Source organism: Schistocerca gregaria, chromosome 4 (genome assembly GCF_023897955.1).
Source record: "Schistocerca gregaria isolate iqSchGreg1 chromosome 4, iqSchGreg1.2, whole genome shotgun sequence".
NCBI lineage: Eukaryota > Metazoa > Arthropoda > Insecta > Orthoptera > Acrididae > Schistocerca > Schistocerca gregaria.
Window position 1 is genome coordinate 659,383,168 of NC_064923.1, and position 25,571 is coordinate 659,408,738.

At 39.3% G+C, this 25,571-nt stretch overlaps 1 protein-coding gene across 7 annotated transcripts in view; it reads right to left on the reverse strand.

Moving 5' to 3' along the window:
* Nucleotides 1–25,571, reverse strand: part of LOC126266808 (hamartin) — a 295,524-nt gene that overhangs the window by 52,990 nt on the left and 216,963 nt on the right. For all 7 annotated transcript variants that reach the window (XM_049971361.1, XM_049971357.1, XM_049971360.1 and 4 more), the window contains 3 exons: nucleotides 22,394–22,557; nucleotides 6,064–6,189; nucleotides 5,882–5,983 (listed from right to left, as the gene is read on the reverse strand). In XM_049971361.1, coding sequence (XP_049827318.1) covers nucleotides 5,882–5,983; nucleotides 6,064–6,189; nucleotides 22,394–22,557 — 392 coding nt within the window. The remainder of the gene's footprint in view (nucleotides 1–5,881; nucleotides 5,984–6,063; nucleotides 6,190–22,393; nucleotides 22,558–25,571) is intronic.

Here is a 25,571-nt window from a genome sequence, read left to right on the forward strand (position 1 = left end):
CCAGGTCTCCTGAAGGACAATGCAAAAGGCAGGTGTACTGCTTAAGAGTTGACGTAACTCAGCCAGGTGGGAGAAAAAACCACAGGAGTTCCGCTGGAGAACGGCACTTTCTGTAGTGTGGGGGCGGCATGATGTGACCAAGGAGGCAAATTAGGCCTCAGCAGCACCTGTCGCCACTTGTTGAGTATTGGCATCCAGTACCATTGCATCCAAAGCATCGGCGAGATCCAGGTCCTCTGGGGACGCCAGAATCTCCACCTCGTCCTCAGATGCAGAGCCGTGGGGGAGTGCTGGTATAAGGGGCACTGGAGGCTCCTGTTTCTTAGCGGACTTTTTCTTTGAAGGTTTGCTCTCTCACTGCTAGTTAGGGGCTTGCTGGGAGGGCTTCTCAGAAGTAGCTTCAGGGACAGACTAAAGATCTTTAAGCCCTTCGACCAGCAGCCAGTGGCTCTTTCAGCCACTTGCTGTTGTCCGCTGGACTACTGGGGAGGACTGTAGAAGGTAGACTCCCAAGGGACCCCTTCCGCAGGAAAGGAGCCGGAGCAGCTGTTGCTTCTCTGGTGGGGAGGAGGGGACCAGTGTACCTGGCGTTTTGGGGGGCAATGCTCCCAAAGTAGAAGCTCTGGGAGTATCAGAAGAAGCCTTTCCCCCAGCGAACTGGAGGGCAAGATGGATTTATGACGCACCACGTAAGGTGTCCTTCCCCAAATGATATGCACTAACAGAAAAATTTGAAAGTAGAGGTCAAACCCCTCAGGGGACCATCACATCAAGGCCGAAACATTGGAGACTCCTTTTAGTCACCTCTTACGACAGGCAGGAATACTGCAGGCCTATTCTTACTCGTGGACCCACAGGTGGGAAGCAGGAGTTGATGAAATATATGGATAATCTTATCAAAACCTTAACCAACATAGAATATCCTATCCAGCACAATAAACTAATCTCCTGTGTCATTTCCTCCGCAGACATCAGTAAACTTGTGAACCAGCCACTCACCATTATTACTCTGGTTGCCCACTATTACCTGGCTTTGGAAAGCTCAACCATGGTTTTCACCATGGTTCTGACAACCTCTCATAGTACAGAGATGATGGACATTGTATCCATATCAGGGACAGTAGTGTCCTGCCACTCGACCAACCTACGGAATATCCTGATCCACCCCTATTCCAATCCTGCTCCCCACCAGTCATTTCCTTGCAGTCAGATCAGGAGCAAGAACTATCCTGAAGAGGAAGAAGACCACCACAACAACAACCACCCCATTGCAGTCCAGTCACAGGCATTTCCTACACAACAGAAAGCACGGCCATGTTAGAAAGCAGTCATATATCAGCTATGCCACAATTACAACACAGCATTCTGTATGGGCGTATTGATTAACTAACTGCTCGCTTACATGGCCACCACAGAACTATGGAAAACTGCAAACTTTACCATCCAGTTGCCAAATATGCTGCACACATCAACACAAACGACATCAATAGCTGCTTCATTATGGCAGCCATTTGGAAAGCCCTTTCCAGCACAAGTTTCTCTGGACCATGCATGGGCATGTGGTAATTATCTCTGCCCTCCCCACCCCACTCTCCTTCATTCTCTCTACTGTCTTCCTTTTCATCACCATTACGTTTTTCCCTCGCTCCCTTTTCACACTCTCTCTTACTTATGCTCTAACCTCTGAACTACTTTGGTCTTGTTGTGCAGCCACTGAGTCATTTGTCAAAAGTCCTGCCTCACTGTATTCCACTACCCTTCCTTGCCTCATGCCATCTTCCCTACCCCCTCCCCATCTCTGCCTGCCCCACTACTGCTTTCAATAACTGATTCAGTAATTTGGCCCATAATTAATTGCATAAATAGCCCATCATATCTGATAAGCAAGAAACTAAACACACTAATAACAAAACTTTATACTTTCAACAAAAAGTAGACAATCAAAATTTGCATATTCTGGGAAGAGATATAAAAAACATACATATACCACCTAATGGTAAATGTATTTCATATCTGATGTCACTAATCTATATACCAAAGTGCCAGTACAGGTAACTATGTAAATAATGATGTAAATAAAATAGAAAGAAACTTCCACATGGGAAAAATATATTAAAAACAAAGATTCCAAGACTTACCAAGCGGGAAAGCGCCGGCAGACAGGCACATGAACAAAACATACAAACACACACACAGAATTACGAGCTTTCGCAACTGGCAGTTGCTTCGTCAGGAAAGAGGGAAGGAGAGGGAAAAATGAAAGGATGTGGGTTTTAAGGGAGAGGGTAAGGAGTCATTCCAATCCCGGGAGAGGAAAGACTTCCCTTAGGGGAAAAAAAAGGGACAGGTGTACACTCGCGCGCACACACACACACACACACACACATACCCTCTCCCTTAAAACCCCCATCCTTTCATTTTTCCCTCTCCTTCCCTCTTTCCTGACGAAGCAACTGCCAGTTGCGAAAGCTCGTAATTCTGTGTGTGTGTTTGTGTGTTTTGTTCATGTGCCTGTCTGCCGGCGCTTTCCCGCTTGGTAAGTCTTGGAATCTTTGTTTTTAACTATGTAAATAATAAAATATAACCTGTTAAAGATAGGAAAATATCCATAGCTGAAACACTTGAAAGTGTTATCATTTGGAAACAGCACCATCACAATTTTTTTTGAATTTGACAAAATTTATACCGAAGTAGATGGAGTAACTATGGGTAATAGTGTAGCAGGCACATTAATAGATATTTTTCTAAGTTATTTGGAAGAGAAATTCTTTAACTGAGACTGGCCTACTCTCAACCAAACTTTGTACTATTTTAGGTATGTAGACGATACCATCATGTTGGTAGATCCAGCCATGCAAATACCAAAAACTCAACCAACAGCACCCTAAAATTAAATTCACTATGGATATTGAGAAACACAATATCCTTAACCATCTAGACCTCACAAATGGAAAAAATGATTATCACCACACATTTGACATCTATAGAAAGAATACCACTTCTGACAATTTAGAAATACCAGTTCCTGTCATTTAATAGCCCGTAAACTAGCATTTTCCGTTCAATGATTAATAGATTAAATAACCAATAGTTAGAAAAACCAGCAACTCAAAAAGGGCTTAACACACTTTATTATATAGCCTAAACAAACTGATTTTGACCCCAACATAACCACAAAATTATACTACAAATGTAAAACACCAAAGCAGAGAACAATACATAGTGAGATGTGCCTAATCCAAGAAACGTCACCGATACGGAAAATAAGATATGTACCAATAGTCTACCTTGGTAGAATCTCTAATGGAATTAATGCACTTTTAAAGCCACAAATATTCAACTAGACTTTTGAATCAATAACAATCTTTCAGTAAAATTAAGTTCCATCACCACTAGAACATCGAAATACGATAACCCAGGAATATATAAAATCACATGTGGCAGCTGTAGTAGCTTTTACATTGGCCAAACAGGAAGAAATGTTAACATGATATATAAAGAACATGTTAGAGAGAGTGAATATAATCAATTGACCACCTTTCTACCTATGAAAACTCAAAATCACAATGCTGATACAATCGAAAATGCACTACAGATTCTGCATAGAATACGGAAAGATTTGCAATGAACATTCTTAGATAATTAGAAATCTATATGTACTTGAGAAAACACCCACAACAAATATTAAATGATACAAAGGTGAGCGGTTACCTTTGTCTTATTTTACATGTTATTCCAGTAATAATGAATTGTACAATAGACTGTCCAAAGTATAATGAAACAAGAAGACACATTTTAAAAACTGGTATTAAATAGTAAAAAAATTCTGGTGCAATGGTGAACTTTCTAAATAATGTGGTTTGTTCAAATAATGCATAATGGATAGGATCTGGTTACGGGGTAGGAGAGCACACAGGTATTGGTCTCCTGAAAACAAGGAAAACAAAACTATTAACTAATATACACATTTAAGCCAGGAAGCAAAAATTTGAAAGACAGATTATAAGAACAGTTCAATGATCTCTACATTAGTTGTTCAATTGTATTACAATGTATGTTTAATTACAAATAACCTAAAAATGCAGAATATATTTACACTGAATCATAACCCACATGAAGGGGAAAAGAAAAATCTCCTATGACAAATTCTACCTTGAACTGAATATAGCTCAATTTATGTTTTGAGAAATTAGCACTTTATACAGGGTGTTACAAAACGGTACAGCCAAACTTTCAGGAAACATTCCTCACACACAAATAAAGAAAAGATGTTATGTGGACATGTGTCCGAAAACGCGTAATTTCCATGTTAGAGCTCATTTTAGTTTCTTCAGTATGTACTGTACTTCCTCGATTCACCGCCAGTTGGCCCAATTGAAGGAAGGTAATGTTGACTTATGTGCTTGTGTTGACATGCGACTCATTGCTCTACAGTACTAGCATAAAGTGCATCAGTACGTAGCATCAACAAGTTAGTGTTCATCACAAACGTGGTTTTGCAGTCAGTGCAATGTTTAAAAATGTGGAGTTGGCAGATGCCCATTTGATGTATGGATTAGCACGGGGCAATAGCCGTGGTGCGGTACATTTGTATCAAGACAGATTTCCAGAACAAAGGTGTCCCGACAGGAAGACGTTCGAAGCAATTCATCGGCGTCTTAGGGGGCACGGAACGTTCCAGCCTATGACTCGCGACTGGGGAAGACCTAGAACGACGAGGACACCTACAGTGGACGAGGCAATTCTTCGTGCAGTTGACGATAACCCTAATGTCAGCGTCAGAGAAGTTGCTGCTGTACAAGGTAACGTTGACCACGTCACTGTATGGAGAGTGCTACGGGAGAACCAGTTGTTTCCGTACCGTGTACAGCGCGTGCAGGTACTATCAGCAGCTGATTGGCCTCTGCGGGTACACTTCTGCGAATGGTTCATCCGACAATGTGTCAATCCTCATTTCAGTGCAAATGTTCTCTTTACGGATGAGGTTTCATTCCAACGTGATTAGATTGTAAGTTTTCACAATCAACATGTGTGGGCTGACGAGAATCCGCACGCAATTGTGCAATCACGTCATCAACACAGATTTTCTGTGAACGTTTGGGCAGGCATTGTTGGTGATGTCTTGATTGGGCCCCATATTCTTCCACCTACACTCAATGGAGCACGTTATCATGATTTCATACGGGATACTCTACATGTGCTGCTAGAACACGTGCCTTTACAAGTACAACACAACATGTGGTTCATGCACAATGGAGCTCCTGCTCATTTCAGTCGAAATGTTCGTACGCTTCTCAAAAACAGATTCAGTGACCGATGGATTGGTAGAGGCGGACCAATTCCATGGCTTCCACACTCTCCTGACCTCAACCCTCTTGACTTTCATTTATGGGGGCATTTGAAAGCTCTTGTCTATGCAAACCCGGTGCCAAATTTAGAGACTCTTCGTGCTTGTATTGTGGACGGCTGTGATATAATACGCCATTCTCCATGGCTCCACCAGCGCATCATGGATTCCATGCGACGGAGGGTGGATGCATGTATCCTCACTAACGGAGGACATTTTGAACATTTCCTGTAACAAAGTGTTTGAAGTCACGCTGGTACGTTCTGTTACTGTGTGTTTCCATTCCATGATTAATGTGATTTGAAGAGAAGTAATAAAATGAGCTCCAACATGTAAAGTAAGTGTTTCCGGACACATGTCCACATAACATATTATCTTTCTTTGCGTGTGAGGAAAGTTTCCAGATAGTTTGGCCATACCTTTTTGTAACACCCTGTATACAGCCACTGTAGTATATTTTACTAATAGTTTGTGTCCATACACATTACACAATATGTTATGAAGAAGTTTGTCATGGAACTGGTACCAACCTACCTTCACTACTACAGCATTTTGTTCCCGTGACTGTTTCAGTTCTTCTTGTAATAAACCATTTTCAGTCTTTAGTGTTTTGATTTCTTTTTGTACAGCATTATACTGAAAAAGAGAATATCAGTCTCAATTAACAAACAATTCCTTAACTTTGACATTTATATGTGGGAGGCCCCAGGACTCACCTTTGTCTGCCAATGATTTACAGCTTCTTGTAATGCGTGCTCTCTGTCACTTGCTTCACCCTTCGCGCTTTGAAGCTCATTACGCAAATTTTCTTTGTCCTTCTGCAGGAGTGATAGCTGCTCTTTCTGTAAACAATAGAATTAGTACAATATTATCAACATTGTACTTCAGAGCAGGAAGACCAGTGCCATCATATGGGGTGAAGTGGACTTTAAATGTAAACCAATAAAATGATTTTTCTCTTTCAGAACATGGGTATTGAGTTGTTATAATAAAATTTTTGATCTTTATTATCTACTATCTTTTGCTCTAAGAGATTTGTGTGTGTGTGTGTGTGTGTGTGTGTGTGTGTGTGTGTGGGGGGGGGGGGGGTGGGGGGGGGGTGGGACCGGGAGGGTGGGCGGGAATGTCTATCAACTACGACTCTAGGGTTATTAATTGTTCTGTAATCTTATCAACAGTTGAAAAATGAATCTGGCACCGTAATTAAATTTTAATACTACATACAAAGAAAGTTACAAACAAAAAATGTGATCATACATTTTACTTTATGAAATGCACAAGAAACACGCATTTTCCTCGTTTAGCACTATACACCAGCTGACCAACTTTTGTTTTTCCATGACAACCATGAACCCTGTATACCAGGGTTCGTTTGGGAACTGTGTGCGCTCTGCTGGCATGGTAATGTTTGGCTTTCCATTTAAATTTTCTGTGAGAGTTCTAAAACAAGCAAGATATATTTCTACAATTCACTCAATTTACATTTTCATACATGCTGCATTTTCACACGAACAACTCTTATGATCTCAGCTGAATGACGCAACGGACAGATCAGCAAATTATATGAGAAATTCGTAAGTTAATATACAGACACTTGCAACAATGTCTTCCTCACTACACCACTACATTGTTATACACAATTTCTGCTTGATGCACTCTGTCACATTGTTACTGTGTTCATAAGACCACAATCTTGCCACATTCATGAACTTTTGTTCATAAAATAACTGCTTGAGAAAAGACGGTTAATTTCACACTCTATTCCACCAAGAATTTGCAAAGTTGTATTTATTTGTGTATAAACCGATAAGAACAATGATTAACTTTTATTATTGCTCTAGTCATCATCATGAAGCGTCAAAGCACAATGTAAGTAAGAGCTAGACGTGAGACATTTTATGACAGCCACAATAATAAATTCCTCCTGAAAATGATTATCATACATATGTACATCTAAGCCAAACTTTTTTTTTTTTTTTACCATATTCTGCATTCGATACCACAGTACATTTGAGCACACCTAGAATCTGTCATTCACTGGGAATGTTATAATGCATTGTTATGACTCTCAACTGTTTTACATTATTGGTGGCCTGTTACTGCACAGTGTGTTTGCATTAGGTAGTCACAAAATGAAAAGCAAGCAGAGAAGAACATTGTATGATGCTACATTGAAGAATAAAGTAATTCTTTATGCTGAAAAATATTTAACAGGAGGGTGTGAAAAAGAGTTAAATGCAGCTGAGAGTAATATTTGCTTATGGGAGAAACAGAAATTTGCATTATTTTTAACTACCACAATTAGCAAGAAATTCACTGGCCCTCACAAAAGAAGACATCCTGACACTGAAGTAAAAGTTTTGGAATTTGTCTGTGAAAGGAGGAAGGGCAATCTGTAACTAGTGACAACATATGGTACAAAGTAAAATAGGTGGTTGCAGTTCTTAATATACAAGGCAAGAGTTCAAGGCTAGCAGCGGATGGGTTGATTGCTTTATGAAGTTGGCGGGTGGATGTTTATCAGTGGCTGATGACTGCTAGCTAGTGTGGTGATGTTTTGACTGCATGAGCAACCTATTACTCCATGCACCTATGCCTAACACTCCTGCCTTAACACGCCCTTATTAGATTGGTACAGATATTAAGCTTTCCAGTGCTAGTGATTTACCTCAGGATCCAGCTATGCTGCTCCCTATTCTTCCTTGGTATCGAATTTCTCTCTTCCATTCAGATTTCTATAAGCGAAGTGCCTATAAAATAAAAAACTGCTTCTTTCCTTAAATAAAGTTTACATTGGTTCCAATTAACTCTGTATATTGTCACAAACTTTCACAAAAGGTTACACATGGTATGGGAACCAACTAATATTACTGTCTCAAAAGCTTCTCATTAATGTTCTGTCCATAAACAGTATATAATAACTATCACTTATATACGTCATATTCATCTTCCTTGGTGCCAGAGATCATCCATGGCACCAGAGCTCTTTCATTCCTCCTTGCACCATGGAGGTTACAAATGCTCTCCAGCAGGTGGACTCTGCATCTTTTGAGTAATACTTTCCCACAGTATGTAGCCCAATGCTTACAAACTAATTGCGATCACACACATCTTACTCTGAGTTGTATATTTGATGTACGTGACACATGTCCTCCCATGAATGGCATAGATCATTACATGAGCTTATCTCTGCAAAGCTGTAGAACAGTATGCCAAAAGCTTCCACAAGATTTTGTGAAAGAACTTCAAGAATTTCTCTGATACATCATCACACTTCAGGAAGAAAATAATTTTTAGACAGGCCAAATACACAAAACTGATGGGATGCCAATTCAGTCTGGTATGTAGCGTAATTACAAGATTGATGAAGTGTGTGAAAAAACAGCACATAATTGTAATTCTGGAACTGACAGCAGATGGGTGCAAACTTCCTCCTTTCCTAGTCTTCAAGTGTAAAACAAACTACAAGAACCCAAAAAATGAAAAGCTGTTTCCTGATGACAACATTATTCAAAATCAAGATAAGAAATTGATGGCAAACTTTAATGCTTGACTGGTTCTGAAACACATGGGAACTCTGTCCTGCTGAGTTTAGTAAACTACCAACAATGCTTTGTCTTTATGCGTTTCATGGTCACCTCACAGACAATGTAAAGAAGGACAGCCACAGTCTAGCCAGTAACTTCATTGTTATTCCAGGAGGGTATTAATTATTTATGTCGAAGGAAAGATATATTTTGCGATAACTGAAGGGATCATGTAAGGCTGATTGAGAGCTAATGCCAAGCTTACTGTGATCAGCACGGCATTAACATCTCTGTTACTACTATAGATTACGACGCGTGGCCAGTTTTGCACACTCTATTCTTCTAGCGCTTTTATTTCAGCCTCTCGAATTATCCAATTCTATCTTGTCAGACATTATTAGCTCTAGTGAGCTCTATTCCTTAATATTGTAATTATTATTTTTGTCTTACGACGTATTATTCATAGCAATTACCGTGATATTATTATTTCCCACAACCTAGCCATCACACAAACAAAAAACGATATATTTACCATTTAATGACTTCTTCCAGTACTTTGCTACAGAAACTACAAAAGATAAATCTCATGTTGCTAACTTAACTTATAAAAGCTACTATTTACTGTCAACAGAAGTCATCTCAATTATAAAATATTCTCTCTGCTTAACAAGATTTAACATGAATAAAAAAACAGGAGTGCGGGTAAGCTACTACAAACAGCATAGTGAACGCATTATTGTGGCCAAGATAGATACGAAGCCCATGCCTACCACAGTAGTACAGGTCTATATGCCAACTAGTTCTGCAGATGAAGAAGAAATTGAAGAAATGTATGATGATATAAAAGAAATTTTTCAGATAGTGAAAGGAGACGAAAATTTAATAGTCATGGGTGACTGGAATTCGTCAGTAGAAAAAGGGAGAGAAGGAAATGTAGTAGGTGAATATGGACTGGGGGTAAGAAACGGAAGGGGAAGACGTCTGGTAGAATTTTGCACAGAGCACAACTTAATCATAGCTAACACTTCGTTCAAGAATCATAAAAGAAGATTGTATACATGGAAGAATGCTGGAGATGCTAAAAGGTATCAGATAGATTATATAATGATAAGACAGAGATTTAGGAAACAGGTTTTAAATTGTAGGACATTTCCAGGGGCAGATGTGGACTCTGACCACAATCTATTGGTTATGAGCTGTAGATTAAAACTGAACAAATTGCAAAAAGGTGGGAATTTAAGGAGATGGGACCTGGATAAACTGACTAAACCAGACGTTGTACATAGTTCCAGGGAGAGCATCAGGGAACAATTGACAAGAATGGGGGAAAGAAATACAGGAGAAGACGAATGGGTAGCTCTGAGGGATGAAGTAGTGAAGGCAGCAGAGGATAAAGTAGGTAAAAAGACGAGGGCTAGTAGAAATCCTTGAGTAACAGAAGAAATATTGAATTTAATTGATGAAAGGAGAAAATATAAAAATGCAGTAAATGTAGCCGGCAAAAAGGAATACAAACGTCTCCAAAATGAGATTGACAGGAAGTGCAAAATGGCTAAGCAGGGATGGCTAGAGGACAAATGTAAGGATCTAGAGGCTTATCTCACTAGGGTAAGGTAGATTCTGCCTACAGGAAAATTAAAGAGACCTTTGGAGAAAAGGGAACCACTTGCTCAAATGGATATCACAAGCTCAGATGGAAACCCAGTTCTAAGCAAAGAGGGGAAAGCAGAAAAGTGGAAAGAATATATAGAGGGTCTATACAAGGGCAATGTACTTGAGGACAATGTTATGGAAATGAAAGAGGATGTAGATGAAAATGAAATGGGAGATACGATACTACGTGAAGAGTTTGACAGAGCACTGAAAGACCTGAGTCGAAACAAGGCCTCAGAAGTATACAACATTCCATTAGAACTATTGACGGCCTTGGGAGAGCCAGTCCTGACAAAACTCTACCAGCTGGTGAGCAAGATGTATGAGACAGGCGAAGTACCCTCAGACTTCAAGAAGAATATAATAATTCAAATCCCAAAGAAAGCAGGTGCTGACAGATGTGAAAATTACCGAACTATCAGTTTAATAAGTCACAGCTGCAAAATACTAACGCGAATTATTTACAGACGAATGGAAAAACTAGTAGAAGCCGACCTCGGGAAGATCAGTTTGGATTTCGTAGAAATATCTGAACACATGAGGCAATACTGACCTTACGACTTACCTTAGAAGAAAGATTAAGGAAAGACAAACCTATGTTTCTAGCATTTGTAGATTTAGAGAAAGCTTTTGACAATGTTGACTAGAATATTCTTTCAAATTCCAAAGGTTGCAGGGGTAAAATGCAGGGAGCGAAAGGCTATTTACAATTTGTACAGAAACCAGATGGCAGTTATAGGAGTCGAGGGGCATGAAAGGGAAGCAGTGGTTGGGAAGGGAGTGAGACAGGGTTGTAGCCTCTCCTCTATGTTATTCAGTCTGTATATTGAGCAAGCAGTAAAGGAAACAAAAGAAAAAATTGGAGTGGGTATTAAAATCCAGGGAGAATAAATAAAAACTTGGAGGTTCGCCGATGACATTGTAATTCTGTCAGAGACAGCAAAGGACTTGGAAGAGCAGTTTAACAGAATGGACAGTGTCTTGCAAGGAGGATATAAGATGAACATCAACAAAAGCAAAACGTGGATAATGGCATGTAGTCAAATTAAATCAGGTGATGCTGAGGGAATTAGATTAGGAAATGAGACACTTGAAGTAGTAAAGCAGTTTTGCTATTTGGGAAGTAAAATAACTGATGATGGTCGAAGTAGAGAGGATATAAAATGTAGACTGGCAATGGCACGGAAAACATTTCTGAAGAAGAGATATTTGTTAACATCGAGTATAGATTCAAGTGTCAGGAAGTCATCTCTGAATGTATTTTTATGGAGTGTAGCCATGTATGGAAGTGAAACATGGACAATAAATAGTTTGGACAAGAAGAGAATAGAAGCTTTCGAAATGTGGTGCTACAGAAGAAGGTTGAAGATTAGATGGGTAGATCACGTAACTAATGAGGAGGTATTGAATAGGATTGGGGAGAAGAGAAGTTTGTGGCACAACTTGACTAGAAGGGGGGATGGATTGGTAGGGTATGTTCTAGGGCATCAAGAGATCACAAATTTAGCATTGGAGAGCAGCGTGGAGGGTAAAAATCGTAGAGGGAGACCAAGAGATGAATACACTAAGCAGATTCAGAAGGATGTAGGTTGCAGTAGGTACTGGGAGATGAAGGAGCTTGTACAGGATAGATTAGCATGGAGAGCTGCATCAAACCAGTCTCATGACTGAAGACCACAACAACAACAACAACAACAACAACAACAACATTATTTCAAGAAATATGAATAGAAAGTTATATATTTTATTGGCACCCAACATGTGGCCATGATTTACATATCTTGCAATTTTGTGAAAAGCAAATTTCTCTATATCTAATATGAAAGTTTTATTCTTTTTCATACTACAAGCTGCTGTAATCATCAACTCCATGTATTCAAGGCCCAAAAGCAACGAATAAGGTAAAATCACACAAATGTATTTTTATTTTGGGTCTTTCAAGTCTGTAGTTTTTTTCTTCAGAAAAAATTTTCTTTAATGCTTAGAAGTCAAATAGTAGTTAGAAGTAGTATTAATCAGTGAATTTTGGAAGGGAGTGCTACGGGAAACCAAAATTTTCAAAAGCAATTCAAGATTGTTTTTTCGTGTGCAAAAGGGAACCCGAAATAGCCAACTTGGCCAAGCACTGATAAATCAACGTGCATCGAGGAAAATTAATTTATTAATTCTCGAGAATTATTATTGCTGTGATTATTTTGTGTTAATTTTGCATTAATCAGTAAAGGATGGAATACTATATCACCGTGTAGTGGGAAACAGTGATAAAAGGTGTATTTGTGTACCTAGCAGCTACCTAACAGACAATTTGGTATACTCACAGTGTTTGGAGACACTATGGTTCTGAAAAGTGCACAAGGAAGTTATAAGATTAGTGTTATTTTCCTAATCTAAATCTTATTGTTTTCAACACGTTGAAAAGGTGTACAATATGGCAAAAGTGTAAACCAACCTACTACAGCAACCAAATGTTTCTGCAATCCATTCTACCTACCAAACCACTGCGAACCATCTCACTGGATGTAACTGAGACATTACCAACCAGCAGAGGTGGTGTGAAGTACTTAGTAGCATTCTACGATATTTTTACAAAATATCTGAGAATGTATCCTGTGAGAGCAGCAACTTCAAAAACCATCAGTTTAAAATTAGCCACTGACTACATTCCAAACATCGATAAACCTGAAACCATCATTTCCGACAATGCGTCTTATTTCACTTCATTTTATTTGATAACTTGCCACCAAGAAAATGAAATCAATCACACACTGGTATTTTTCTACCTGGTACAAAGAATTTTCTGTGACTTTAATAGATACATAAGGACATACATTCCTCAACAGCAAACCAAGTGGATAGATCATGTGAAACCATTTCAGAAAATTTACAATCACATCCCTCATTCTTCCATACATTTCATGCGACATGAACTAATGTTTGACAAACCACAGGAAGAAGATTGGATCAAACCTTTACCAGTAATAGCTCATGATGAAAATGTTAAGAAAGCCTTGCAAAACTTACTGAAACATGCAGCACAGTGCAATTAACACCACGATGCGTGTGTGCAAAATGTTACTTTTCAAATAGGTGAGAAGGTATTAGTAAAAAACCACCATAAGTCATCACACCTTAATAGACTGAATAAAAAGTGGCAAATACTTTTTATTGGACCCTATATTATAAGTGAGATGTCTTGTTAAAAGTGCCATTTACAAATAAAGTTAAAGGGTTATATAACCATAGGGACCTGAGAAAGTACTATGAATGATAAGTTGTACATAGGAAAACAAACACTGCCTACACTTAATGAAGTGAACCATATTACTGAAATGTGATTCATTTTTATGATGTGTACATAGCTAACAACCTGTATGTTACTAATGCATTCTATTTTTCAGTAGTTAGTTTTTAAGTTTCTATTTTTTGAGTAGCATGAAATATTTCCTACTTAGGGAAGTGATTAATCATTTAACAAGTCAAGTAATTTTATCCCATTTCTCAACGGGATTGCATAGGCGTTACTTGTCTGTTTTGCATAAAGATAAACTTAGCTGTTAAAGAAAGAAATGCATAGATCTTTTGCTTTTCTTTCAAAATCAATTATTAGTACTTAGAGAGTTTTGATGGTTCTGACAAACATTTTCATTTTCTATAGTCTTTTAAAAGTAGATTCTCAATTTATAGTGATGTATAGTTCTAAGTATGTTTTATATTTGCCTTAGCATAGGAAAGTCCCTATGGAGAATCAAAGGAAATGACTTCCTTTTTACTTATCAGAATGTACATGCTTCAGATGTGTACGTGATAGCCAATTGGCTTTTCCTTTCTTTATTTTTGCTTTCCACCAGTAGATATAAAGCTGCGAGATTTTTTCCCCTCCTTGCTGAGCAATTGAAACTTCATTTGTGTGAGGAAAGTTATGCTTTCTCGTGTAAATATGTAAATGACTGAATTTCGTAAATCTCTTGTGTGAAATTCATGTTAATTCTGGTCTAATGATCAGCATTTGTTAATGTGAAACTTAACTATGAGACCTCCTTAGTGTGTGCACAGCAGGGAACTTCACGTGGATCGTGCTAACTAAACATTCAGTGGAACTTATATGGGACAATTCATGGTGAATGCGTCAATTGAGACTTCCACCATAAAGCATTTTGGCGTATTTTCCTATGGACGAATGTTGTGATTCTCTGAGAACTTATAACAAGGCAAAGTTTATCACAACCGTGTATTGTGTTAGAAAAGTTTTAGACTTGTGAACAATGTAATCATGCCTGGTTGTGTGTGGTGACATTTCTCCATACACTGATACGTGTAAAATGCGTGAAGTGATTGTTTCAGTGAGCAAAGACTGTGGGAAAACCAGATATTGATTTCTAAACCACGTACATCAGTGTGACGAACCGAAGACAAGTATGATCATAGTACAGAGTCCGTACCGGACGCGCAATTTTAATATACTTGTGAAATACTGTGTTTCGTAAGTGCACCAGAATACTGAGTCGACAATTTTGCTTCGGCATGAGCATTCACATATCAGCTGCAGTCTGCGTGGAGAGAACCATTATTGATCAATTACTGCAGCGGCACGCAGAACAAACCAATATTCGCTGAACCGCTTGTAGTGTAGCTCCTTTCGTAATGGCTACCTGTCTTGCCCCACGTAACTTAAAATGCACTGCGAGGATGACAAAGTTCAGAACTCTGGATTTGTTTAACCACCTGACATACCTTGCAGGACGCTAACCTATTTCATGTAAATCGCCACCAAGCTGCTATCCCTCCTTACTGGGCCGTGAGGCAGGGAAGTGCAAGAGTTCCGATCCATTGCGAAGGAAGGAAAGGAAAGGAAAGGAAAGGAAAGGAAAGGAAAGGAAAGGAAAGGAAAGGAAAGGAGGAAAGGAAAGGAAAGGAAAGGAAGATTGCAGCTGGCAGCCGAGGGTGATTTGTAGCCGATTCATCACCACCTATCCAGCATCCGGGGGGCAAACCCATCTTTAGTACCTTCATATGTAGGTCCCCGGACGACGATTCTACGCTTCATAATCTTTGTATCAGCACTGCAATCAACATCCTACAATCAACCAGACCATGAAGACATCGAGTATGTTTAGCATTATATAGAGTCATTCTAAAAACCAAACCATATCTAACTAAAAAGCTATCTATAAAGTGAACTAACACCTAACGCAAATTATGCAGTAAACACACAGTAACGCATTTATTTGGGGGGAAAAAGTTTTTGCATTGTATGAAATATTTAAATTTTTTTTTTTAAGCCATAATAAACTGTCACATGAATTACTATTTAACAGTACTAAGTTGAAATACTTATCTTCAAATTTAAATGTTATATTAGTGAGTACAAAAATGTATGGTGGTGGTGGTTGTTTGGATGTTTAAGGGGGACTAAACAGCTAAGGTCATCAGTCCCCCATTCCAAAAACAGGTGAGACGAAAATTTACGGAGCAGGTAAAACCCCAAGGGGGGAGGAGACTCCCCTCCCCCCAGTCACTGAAAGAACACCAATATGGCAGCGAACGCTAGAGACAAGAAGAGGACACACGAATACCGGACAGAAAGAAACGGAAGAAAAGAAGAGGGCCGGAGACTGGTTGACTGACCATGAGAACAAAAAAAGGGAGAGAGTCAACCATCCGAATACACACTAAAATCTGCAACCAATGAGAGACTCGAGGACAAGAGACACAGAAAGGGAAAGGACAGGACCCCCTAAATGGAACCATAAAAAGGAATACCACTGATAAAATTTAAAATGTTGTCAGACATGGAGGCATCGTCGCTTAAAACCAAAGGCAACGCGCCCGGGAGATTAAAAGACTGCCGGAGGGTGTGCAGTCGGGGACACTCCAACAAAATGTGGGCGACCGTCAACCTGGACCGGCACTGACACAGGGGGGGATCCTCCTGATGCAAAAGATGTCCGTGCATCAGGTAGATATGGCCGATGCGGAGCCGACACAGGATGACAGAGTCCCTGCGAGAAGCCCGCAGGGAGGACCGCCACACATCGGTCGATTCCTTAACAGCCGCAGTTTATTCGGCGAAGTCAGGCTACGCCACTCGTCATGCCACATGCCAAGCACCTTACGGTGCAACGCCAGCTGCAGATCACGAGCCAGGAGGCCGATCTCCAAAGTGGGGGCGTCGATCGCCCCTTTGGCCAGCCTGTCGACACGTTCGTTCCCCGGGATACCAACGTGACCTGGCGTCCAAACAAAGACCACCGAATGACCAGAGCGGATAATCGCAAAAACAGACTCCTGAATAAAGGATACCAGAGGAGAAGAGGTATAGCAGCAGTCGATAGCCTGGAGACTGCTCTGGGAGTCACTGCAGATGACAATGGACGTACCTGAGCAGGAACGCATATGCTCAAGAGCGCGCAATATGGCCACCAGCTCTGCAGTAAAAATACTGCAGCCAGCCGGCAAGGAGTGCTGTTCAACATGGGCAGCGTGAGCAAAAGTGTAGGCAGTACGACCATCCACCAGGGAACCATCAGTGTAGACAGGCTCACAGCCTGAAAATGACGCAAGGAGCGCAAGAAAACGGCGACGGAGGGCCACAGGCGGAACCGAGTCCTTGGGTTCCTGTGCCAAGTCTAGGCGGACGGCCGGCCGGGGCATACACCAGGGAGGCGTGGGTGCACAGACCCAGAAGGGTGGCAGAAGAGGGAATGACCCCAGTTCCGACAGCAGGGACTGGACGCGGACAGCAATGGAAAGCCCAGACCTAGGTCGCCGGTCGGGCAGAGGGAGGAGCCTGGCAGGGAAAAGCAGGCGATGATTGGGATGGCCCAGTGAGCAATACTCGTGGACAGCATAGTCGGCGAGCAGTCGGTGGCGGTGAATCCGCAGCGGGGGAACCCCGGCCTCCACCAGTAGACTATCCACGGGGCTCGTACGGAAAGCGCCAGTTGCAAGCCGAACCCCACAGTGATGTATGGGGTCCAACAACGTCAATTAACATCTTATATAGTTTTATTGTAATGAAATTTTTACTATAAAGATTTTCTTTTTGCAATAACAATTCGCTATCCTAATGTGAAGTGTATCTGATTAGTCTATAAGATATAAAATACCTGAATTATTTAACTCACCCGCATTTACAGCTTTAACCAAACTAAGAATATTGTATCATACAGAAACAGCAAAATATTTAGATCTGTTGAGAAAGCATAACACTATATATGACGTCTATGCTTACAAAATATTATATAACGATTGTAACTACCATACTACAGAAACTGTTTTTGTTGTCGTTGAAATAACTAAGTAAATTCCTGGAGTATATAATTTTTTAACCAAAATGGAATCCATAAAGAAAAATGTAAATGATCTTTGTGAGAAGTGTGTTCCTCAGCTCATGAGGACATATTTTTATTTTTCTCTCAAACTGCTGTTGTTTTTTCCGGTTCCCCCTCTGCCAAATGGGTGGGCCCATCACAATAACAAAACTGGCAAGTTAATATGAGGACACACAGTAAGAATGAGCAGCCAATGAAGGATTGTATGTGTAAGTGACTAAAGACATGTAAACCCAAAAAAGATTAGTAATCGTCTATACTAGGACATGTTATTTTAAAATTTCAATTAAAAATTTAATTTTAAAATACCAGTCTGGGGGGTGATGTGAAATAACTCCTCCCATGACTCGGTAGAAATAATTAATTATTTATGTCAAAGGAAAGATATATTTTGCGTTAACTACAGTGATGGTGTAATGCTGATTGAGTGTTAATGCCAAGCTTACTGGGATCGGTGCGGCATTAACGTCACTGTTACTACTATAAATTATGATGTGTGACCGATTTTGCGCTCTCTATTGTTCTAGTGCTTTTTTTGTTAGCCTTCGAACTATCAGATTCTATCTTGTAAGACATTTTAGCTCTAGTGAGCTCTGTTTCTTAATATTGTAATTATTGTCTTACGATGTATTATTCACCGCAATTATGGCGATATTATTATTTCCCACAATGATTTGATCTGCTGATGAGCATTCGGATTTCTAAACAGGAAATATTAAACTTTATTAACAATAACTAATTTTCGCCATAAGTTTGCAAATTGCATTGTGTTTTCTTTGCAGAAGATGTCGGCCATGAAACTTTTAAATGAATGAAATAATTTTTCTAAATAATAACGTGAATTGCTGTATATAAAAAAAGGTTTTCACAATATTATTTAGTATTTAGATTTCCGGAGTCTCAGATATTCTATATTTCATGATTAGTCGACTCCACTTCTGGACACTAATATGAAAAAAATAATTTACAAAGAAAAGTTTTACCCTGTTCTTTAAAAGCTAGCCATAATACAAACCAAAAACAATGTATTTACTGATGAATGACATCTTCCATAAATTTGCTGCAGACTACAAAAGGTAAATCTCACATTTGTAACTTAACTTATAAAAGTTATTATTTATTGTCAATAGAAGTCATCTCAATTATAATATATTCTCTCTATTTAACAAGATTTAACATTCTTTCAAGAAATATAAATAGAAAGTTATATCTTATGCCGCATCCCACATTATTGCACACTGGGTTTCATCTACTTGGAAAAGCAATGAAGCACCAATGATTGTAAAATCATTCAAGACATGCTGTATTTCAGATATTCTGCATAGGAGTGAAGACTGTGTGGCCTGGAATAATAGCGAAGATGATCAGGAAAGAGGAACTGAATCTTCTGCTGATGTAGACTCCTCCGAAGATAACAGTAATGATGGTTTTAGGGAATAATGATGAGTAATGCCTGTAATTTGTGGTATATTCCTTTGTATGTCACATGGTAATAATGTTAGGCATTCTTTTCTAATAACTAGTGTCTTATAATAGGTCACTTAAAAATTGTTTTTTTGATCATTAAAACAAAGATTCCAAGACTTACCAAGCGGGAAAGCGCCGGCAGACAGGCACAATGAACAAAACACACAAACACACACACAGAATTACTAGCTTTCGCAACTGATGGTTGCTTCTTCAGGAAGGAGAGGGAAAGACGAAAGGATGTGGGTTTTAAGGGAGAAGGTAAGGAGTCATTCCAATCCCGGGAGCGGAAAGACTTCCCTTAGGGGGAAAAAAAAGGACAGGCGTACACACACACACACACACACACACACACACACACACACACACACACCACACACACACATCCATCCGCACATACACAGACACAAGCAGACATATTTAGGCAAAGAGTAAGGGCAGAGATGTCAGTCGAGGCGGAAGTACAGAGGCAAAGAAGTTGTTGAAAGACAGGTGAGGTATGAGCGGCGGCAACTTGAAATTAGCGGAGGTTGAGTCCTGTAACCCGGAAGGTGTACACGATCAAAGGGAGATCCACGTGTGAAAGCACCCACGTGATTTACCAACTGACCTGCCTGCACTGTGACGCTTTCTATGTGGGAATGACCAGCAACAAACTGTCCATTCGCATGAATGGAGACAGGCAGACAGTGTTTGTTGGTAATGAGGATCACCCTGTGGCTAAACATGCCTTGGTGCACGGCCAGCACATCTTGGCACAGTGTTACACCGTCCGAGATATCTGGATACTTCCCACCAACACCAACCTATCCGAACTCCGGAGATGGGAAGTCGCTCTTCAGTATATCCTCTCTTCTCGATATCCGCCAGGCCTCAACTTCCGCTAATTTCAAGTTGCTGCCGCTCATACCTCACCTGTCTTTCAACAACTTCTTTGCCTTTGTACTTCCGCCTCGACTGACATCTCTGCCCTTACTCTTTGCCTTTAAATATGTCTGCTTGTGTCTGTGTATGTGCGGATGGATATGTGTGTGTGTGTGCGCGCGCGCGCGCGAGAGAGTGTACACCTGTCCTTTTTTTCCCCCTAAGGGAAGTCTTTCCGCTCCCGGGATTGGAATGACTCCTTACCCTCTCCCTTAAAACCCACATCCTTTCATCTTTCCCTCTCCTTCCTGAAGAAGCAACCATCGGTTGCGAAAGCTAGTAATTCTGTGTGTGTGTTTTGTTCATTGTGCCTGTCTGCCGGCGCTTTCCCGCTTGGTAAGTCTTGGAATCTTTGTTTTTAATATATTTTTCCCATGTGGAAGTTTCTTTCTATTTATATTAAAAACAAAGATTCCAAGACTTACCAAGCGGGAAAGCGCCAGTAGATAGGCACAATGAATAAAACACACACACACACACACACACACACACACACACACACACACACACACACACAGAATTTCGAGCTTTCACAACCGGCGGCTGCTTCGTCAGGAAAGAGGGAAGGAAAAGGAAAGATGAAAGGATGTGGGTTTTAAGGGAGAGGGTAAGGAGTCATTCCAATCCTGGGAGTGGAAAGACTTGCCTTAGGGGAGAAAAAGGATAGGTATATACTCGCTCACGCACACGCACACACACACATCCATACATACATACACAGACACAAGCAGACATATTTGTGTCTGTTTGTGTATAAGATAAATTCAGCCTACCAGTGCTGCACCAACACACTTGTTTTTGTGTTTTTAATTATTAAAATTGGGGTACACAGTGTATTCGATGGCATATTGGATTTGCATAAATATGGTAGCATTCAGATAGTGGTTCTGAGCATTTTACATTTAGCCACTGCCACGAATTAAGAACTTTAGAACAGTAAATATAACAACTAAGATAAAAGAATTTTAATCAATAAGGTATTGTTATTTGCCATAAAACACTTTTTGAACTTTTTGTTCAACTCCATCCAATGGTCAACTTCACCTCACTTTATGGCACAGGTCGATATTCAGAGTGTCCATAATACACTAAGTGAGTTATAATTCATGGACGAGGATAACACTATCTTCAGTGACACACAAAAAATATCAAAAATTGCTGACAACTTGATAGGATGTGGGACTGGTGAGAGGTCGTATTTTACAATGATATAAAGTTTTATAAACTTTGTTTGTCTGGAATACAGATACCAGCAAAAGAAGTGGAACTGACAGTGACCTGATGTGCGGTGAAAGCCTCAGGATTTGATGAAGCACTGAATTTAATGGCTGACAAAAAATCTTGCAGGGGATGGTGTTGGACCATTGGCAGACCTCACACCAGGTGTGATTCACGACACAAGTGGTACAACTTCCATCTTGTTGGTATATCCTGTAATTTTGGCTTTCCTGTCAATATGACGAACTCACCACTGCCTTATATTTGTGTACTTTTCATCAGTTGTCCCACATGATCCTTATATGTTACTCAACAAAACTCCTCTTCCCTTTAATATTCTCCAAGAGATCCAATCTGTGATGATCATGTAGCCAAACAGTAACTTGTCAGAATTACTGGAATTATCCTCATACAACAATTACCCATTTCCTTTTATTATTATTATTGTGTAGATTATAAATTTTACTCTTCTTGAGTGTGTATGACATGTTTAAGGTTTTAAGAATCTTGTTTTCTAAACGAGTAATAATATCAGTGAAAAATAAAGTAGTTTGGCTATACAATATTTTACATAATTCAGTCAAATACAGAGCCACTACACTATAGAAAGTGTATTCTGCAATAAAGTAAACTATGACTAACATTCTGTTCTCACTTCAAAATTAAGTAAATAATCTACGAAACTAATTTGTGAAAAATGGGAAAGCTTGGAGGTGTGAAATCATACGGAAGAATGGAATTTACAAGCGATAACAATCAAAGTTTTGTTAATGAATATTCACTGTAGATCAGTGTGAAGTTCTTTGCAGAAAACATTAACTTCCTGCACAACATTTAGTCCCCAAAAAATTATAAACAATATAAATAAGGCTCAGTTTTTGATGCTAGGCAATTTTATTGATGAGAGATAACAATGTTTTCCTTACCAGTGCAATGTTATATTCTTCTAGTGCCCTGTTAGTTCTTGATTTTCCTAGTAATCTTCTGTTTCTTTCTGCGTGAATCTCTCTTCTGTGCCTTTCAAAATGTAGCTGTATGTTGAGAAGTGCCAGCTGCTCCTTCACCGTTTTCAGTTCATATTCCAGAACAGCTAGTAAGTAGACAATTTAGCTTGTTTTATTCTAGCCATAAAACAGTTTTACATAGACTTGATAGGTAAAAATTTAGATATGGGTTATTAATGATTCTCTCTCTACTTGCACTAGAACAGTTGGCATTTTAATCACTAATACTGAAGAGCTTACAAAATAATTATAATTAAGTCTTTAAAATGTGTGTACCTATTTCATGTAACATAGCTGCACCTTTACAACTGCTTTCCGTTAGTGATCTTTCAGTATGACATCGAATATGTCAGTTGGTTTACAAATTTAATATACTTTCCAGGTGATAAATGTGACTACACATCGATCACTGACACAACTGGATTCCACTTTAATGTTAATGAACATGACCTCCCCACTTTTTTTTTTATTAGACTTTACCCACAAATAGAAAGCGGTCAAAGATTATTGTGACAATACTTCACTCCTTCCTGCACCATATTAAGTCTGAGTTAGGCATAGTGTCAATCACCTCTCTTTCATGGTTAAATTTTTGAATTTTACTGTTGTTTTTAAACAGTGATCTATTGTTGCTAACACACTTTACTATGGAGTGAATGTATTGTGAGATGACAATATGTAAGCTCAACAATACAAAGAGCATGTTAGAAAAGCTTCAGAAGTGAAAACACCATATAATCCAAATTACAAGCTTCTGTGCAACAAATACTTTCTTCTTGATTGAATATTTGTCTCCGAATATGATGCTGTAAGACATCCACGATTGAATTTGCTCCCCCATTTAAGATGAAGACTACCCAGGATGTCCAAGCACATCAATTACTGACAACATCGTGGAAGGAATAAAGAAAATGGTTCTCGAAAATCACTGAATCACCATCAGAGGTTGTTCACGATGATGGTGTATTCTCTGGATCACGCCCAGCAATTTTCACATACGTTCTGGGAATGAAACATGTAGTAGCAAAGTTTGCTCCAAATTTTTTGAATTTTGATGATAAAGAACTAAATGTAGACTTCTCTCAGGAATTGCTGAATGAAGCCGATAACAGTCCAGAACTTCCAAAAATATCATAACAGATAATGAAACATGGATATACGGGTATGATGTCAACAAGTTGTTCTCACTGTTTCCTTCAAGTACCATGGAATAGAGCATTATGAGTTCTGAATTTTAATCTTTGCCTCTAAAAATGTCTGCTTGTGTGTGTGTGTGTGTGTGTGTGTGTGTGTGTGTGTGTGTGTGTGTGTGTGTGTGTGTGTGTGTGTGTGTGTGTGTGCGCGCGTGCGTGCGCGCGCGCACACACGCGCGCGTGCGGATTGGAATGACTCCTTACCTTCTCACTTAAAACCCACATCCTTTCGTCTTTCCCTCTCCTTCCCTCTTACCTGATGAAGCAACCGTTGGTTGCAAAAGCTTGAATTTTGTGTGTATGTTTGTGTGTCTATCGACCTGCCAGTGCTTTCGTTTCGTAAGTCACATCATCTTTGTCTGAGGGGGACTACTTTGAAGGGAAGAAAGTTGATCAATATATAACGATTCTTTGAGAAAAATAAAAATTCCTATTACTTTTTGATCACACCTTGTACATAAGTCTTTTGTTAGCATATCCTCAGGGACCTTGGTTTGTTTGTGATTGCTATCAGCATAACCTGGACTGAGTGCATAGCATATATGCAAAAAAACAAGTCAAGTATTAGCTGCACAAGGACTGAGCCTTGAGGTGGGCTATTGTTAGGGGTCTTCAGGTCATGGGAGGCATTATCTATAATTACCTGAAATGGTTTGTCAGTCAACATATTGTTAAGCTGTGCTATCTTCCTACAGGGTATTAAATGGAGCAACTGACAGGCTATACCCTGATCTCCACATGATATCATAAGCTGCAGACAGATCAATAAATACACTAGAGGTCTTTAGTTGTTGTTTATGTGTAAGTTCTCCGCAATTTCAAGTTTCATTACTTGTCAATTATAAATGCCCAAAAATTTAGAATATGGTTTCACTTACTCATTTGTACCTATGAATTGTTTTATGAGGGGGTCACCTTGTGCAGTAGCTTAAATTGTGTTGTATCTCAAGTTAGTGACAAAATTTCCTACAGAGCATATAATTTTTCAAGAGAAACTTTTCTAGATTATCTATTTGGTTCAATTACCGCAGTAACATTGTCTACAAAGAAGTATTTTCACTACATTCATTATGCAAACTACCTTAAGTTTCTTTATAGATATAAACTGCAATCTTTTAGTTTGCTACAATTTGAGAGTCATCATAAAGATCCCTAATATCTCAACACTTAATATCTATGGGAGAGTGATGTGAGGTACACAATGAAATGCTTTTGAAAATTCACAGAAAATACCAGCTGGCAAAACTTAAATTGCCATAATCTGATCTGGGAAATGGTACATACTGTGAAGAGATCCATTTTAAATCCATGTCTTATTCTGTGAGAAGTATTTTACTGTTCTTGAGTATGTCATCTTTCTTCTCTAACCAGACAAAGGAAGTAAACAGTAATGTGTGTCAGTAATTGCTAACATCTTTCTAATTATCTTTATTGTAAAAGGAGTGTAAAAATAGTGTACTTCAACTAGTTTGGAAACAGACCTCTCAAAGTGGTGTGTTTCACATTACTGAATGCACTGCATACATGCGAAAAACATGATATTAATTTAAGTGAGATATAATCAATCCCACTGAGTGATCTGCTTTTGAGGGAAAGAGCTAATTTATTTTCACTTTTGAATAATTTTTAATTTGAAGCAGGGAGCAACTGGTTTTCCTGCATTATTTACTGAGAGATTGTGGTAGACCCAGTAATGGTCTTATTTCATATCACGTAAATATCCTACAAATGAGAATACAAATACCAACACCACAGATGGTGTTCTGTTGGCAAGTGGAATGCACTAACTTATGTTTTTCAATGTACACAGGAATCATGATACATAGGCATGGCAGGGTATCAGCGCGGGAACATTTCTTAGTACAGGGGCTTTTTATTAACATTTTGTGCATGCAGTCGCTGTATTA